Genomic DNA, 3,858 nt, shown 5'->3' with positions numbered 1-3,858 from the left:
CCGGGTGCTCCGGTTTCCTCCCACAGTCCAAAGATGTGCAGGTCAGGTGAATTGGCCATGCTAAATTGCCCATAGTGTTAGGTAAGGGGTAAATGTATGGGTATGGGTGGGTTGCGCTTCGGAGGGGCGGTGTGGATTTATTGGGCCGAAGGGCCTGTTTCCACACTGTAAGTAATCTAATCTAATCTAATCTAAAAATGAGGTGTCAACCTGGTTAAGCTGCAAAACAGGGCTACTTTTATTCCAAACAGCAGAAACAGCATGAAATAGACAAAGGTAAACAATGCCACAAGCAATGGAGCAGATCAAAGCTCTGCAGCCTGTCATATTCAATTGTGAATGGTGGTTGACAATTAACAGCAGGATCAGGCTCCACAAATAATCCATGTCCAAAGATGGTTGGCCCAGCATATTACTGAAAAAGCCAATACTGCAGACTTGTATCTTGTTTCAATCAGAAGTTCTAAGTGGGTAATCCATCACAACCCCTTTCTTTCCTGGCCATTCAGCCATTTTTTGCCATTCCACATGATATCAAGAAATGGCTGAAGGTATTGGATACTGCAAATGCAACATTCCAGCAATAGTACTGAAAACTTGTGCTCCAGATTTAGCCTTGCCTCTGGCAAAATTATTCCAGTGAAGTTACAACACTGGCATCTACCTAACAATGTGAAAAATTGTGCACCCAATCAATTATTGCCCAGTCAATCTACTTGCACACATCAGCAAAGTGATGGAAAGAAATGTTGACAGTGCTATCCAGCAGTATTTGTTTACTAATAACATGCTCACTGACTATCAGTTCCAATTCTGCCAGGGCCATTCAACTCCTGGCCTCATTACAGACCTGGTCCGAACATGGACACTGTAGAGGTAAGTTGAGAGTGACTATCATTGACATCAAGGTAGTGTTTGACCAAGTATGCATCAAGGAGCTCCAGCAAAATTGAAGTCAGTAGGAATCAAGAGGAAAACTCTGCACTGGTTGGAGTCATATTGAGCACAAAGGAAGACGATAGTGGTTTTTGAAAGGTCAGTCGCAAGAAATCACTAGAGTAGTTCTTCAGAGTTGTGTCTTAGGCCCAACCATCTTTTGCCTCTTCATCAATTACCTTCCCTTCATTATAAAGTCAGAGTGAGATGTTCACGAAGGATTGCACAATATTCACCATTTTTCATTGCCTCAGATGCTGAAGTAGCCTGCATCCAAATGCAGCAAGTCCCAAGCAATATTTGGGCTGATAAGTGACAAGTAATGTTCTTGCTGCACCACTGTCAGGCAATGACCATCTTCAACAAGAGAGAATCTAATAATTTCACTGTAAATCAGCAACGTTGAATCCTTCAGTGTCAAAATCCTGGGGGTTACCATTGACCAGAAGTTGAACTGGACCAGTTCGTACAATACTTGGCTATAACAGAAAGTCAGAGGCTGAGAGTTCTGCAATGAGCAACACACCTTCTGATTCCCCAGCCTCTGTCCACCATCTACAAAGTAGAAGTCAGGAATGTGATTGAATATTCTCCAAGAACCTGGTTAGATGCAAGTCCATCAACATTTTGGCTTGTCACCATCCAGGACAACAACCTGCCTGAGTTGCAGCCCATTCATCACCTGCACAATACAGATTCATGAATTAAAAACAGGAGTGAGTAGGTCATTCAGTCTCTTGAGCCTCCTCCCCATTCATGTCTATTCCTGAAAACCTTTCACATTCTTCACCGCTGACATACACAACCGTGCACCATTTACAAGATACAGTGCTCCAACTAACCCAGGCTCCTTCAGCAGTACCTCCAAACCCATGGCCTCTACCACTAGAAGGACAATGAAGGCAGATGTATGAGAAGACCATCATGAAAAACTTCCCCCAGAAGTCACATAATATCCTCACTTGGAACTATATCACTGTTCTTACACTGACACCAAGTAAAATTTCTTAAAAACACTGTGGATGTTGCTGCATCTCAAGATTGCAGCAGTTCACAAAGGCTGCTTACCACCAGGGCAATTAGGGATGACTAATAAATGCTGGTTTAGTCAGTGATGCCCACATCCTATCAGGAAATAAAAAAAAGTTTCTTAAACTTATCTAGTGTTTAACTGGATCTGTGCTGTAAAAAGTTGATGGATGACGGACGTGATAAACCACGGAGGGACAAGTATGTGTTTAATACAAAGAAAAAGAAAAATCTGCAGATTTTGGAAATCAAAAACAAAATCAGAAGTTGCTGGAAACTCTCCGGTCTCGCAGCATCTGTGGAGAGAAAGCAGAGTTAACCTTTGGCTCTTGTGACCCTTCTTCAGAACAATCCTGAATTTTCTGCATTCTCTCCACAGATGCTACCACACCAGTGTGTTTCATCAGCAATTTCTGATTTTGTTTGTTGTACAACAGTCTTGAAACACTGTTGGGAGTATACACTGATAATGCAAGTGATTGAAAGGTGGCAAGCAATTCCAGCAAAATAAATGTGAAGAAGTGAATTGAGTTTGCTTCTTACAGTGTTTAGAATGAATAATGATATACAGAGTTTTGCAAAGGCCTGCTAAAATATGCAGATAATGGGCAGTGGTTTGTTCCAAAAATCTGGTGTTTCCAATGGAAGGAATTTGGAACAGTTATCATTACAGTATCTTCAATAATTACACAAATGCTTTGAGAATTTTAAATCACTCCACATTTACATGGATATTTTGGAAGTTCAGAACTAAGTATTCAAAACTGGTAAATCAGTCTTTTGACTTTTAACAAACTGTCATTGTCTCCCTGATAATCTGAAAATTTTGATCATCATGCCAATATTTTTCATACTTCTTGCATCCTTTCTTAGATGCTTGTTGAGGGTTCTTGATTCTTTTGGAACTGAACCTGAATTTAACCATGCTGAATATGCCAAGAAAAAGAACCATGGATCTCCCTGGGGCAAACTCAATCTAATTCCTAAGCAGTTTTACAACATGTTCCGTAAGTAAATACATGTAGAACTCATTCTGGGGCTTTGTATCACAAATAAATTGCTGACTGTCCTCCTGTAATTACACATATGTAGTATCCCGCAAATAATATGCAACTCTAGATAATTTTAATTTTTGCAATCTCTACAAACATTTTTATGTAAAGCACACTTTGTAGCAGGTCCATTGCATAAATTTTTCATGTAATTTGCTTGCTCATAATATAAATCTAGATTCTAGATCCATTTCAACATAAAATTGTGCATGATAAAAACAAAAAATATTTAAAATGTTGAGGTTTGGATTGAGTTTTTTAAATTCATTCTGGAGATTTAGGTTTTGCTGGTTGGGCAGCATATATTGCCATCCTGTTTTGTCTTTATGGCGGCATTGGTGAGCGGCCTTCTTGAACTGTTGCAGTCTGATTTATGTCGGTACACCTGCAATCTTGTTCGGGAGGAAGTTCTAGGATTTTGACCCAATGACTGTGCAGGAACAGCGATATATTTCCAATTTAGGATGGTGACTGACAGGGAAAGGAATTTGCAGGTGATGGTGTTCCCATCTATCTGCTACCCTTTTCTTTGAGATGATGGCTTTGGAAGGTGCTGTCCGACAAAGTTTGGTGAATTTGTGCACACTGCTGCTATTGTGTATTGCTCATGAAGGAAGTGAATGTGTCAGGACATGGGGTGAACCTGAATGGTGTCAAGATTCTGTGTTGTTAGAGTTGCACTTACCAGCAAATGGATCATATTCCATCGTATTACTGATGTAATATAGTTTTAGATGGTGGGCAAGCTTTAGGGAGTCAACAGTGAATTTCTATTTGTATTCCTAGCCTCTGACCAGCTTTTTTCATTACATTACATTACATTACATTACATTACATTACA

The 3,858-nt window shown here is 40.0% G+C and overlaps 1 protein-coding gene across 1 annotated transcript in view; it reads left to right on the top strand.

Moving 5' to 3' along the window:
- Window positions 1–3,858, top strand: part of LOC122550236 (alpha-1,6-mannosylglycoprotein 6-beta-N-acetylglucosaminyltransferase A-like) — a 54,684-nt gene that overhangs the window by 24,380 nt on the left and 26,446 nt on the right. Inside the window, exon 6 of the mRNA XM_043690994.1 lies at window positions 2,839–2,972. Within this exon, the coding sequence (XP_043546929.1) occupies window positions 2,839–2,972 (134 nt within the window). The remainder of the gene's footprint in view (window positions 1–2,838; window positions 2,973–3,858) is intronic.

Source organism: Chiloscyllium plagiosum, chromosome 5 (assembly GCF_004010195.1).
Source record: "Chiloscyllium plagiosum isolate BGI_BamShark_2017 chromosome 5, ASM401019v2, whole genome shotgun sequence".
Lineage (NCBI taxonomy): Eukaryota > Metazoa > Chordata > Chondrichthyes > Orectolobiformes > Hemiscylliidae > Chiloscyllium > Chiloscyllium plagiosum.
Note: the sequence above shows the minus strand (reverse complement) of the source record. Positions and strands in the feature narration are given on the sequence as shown.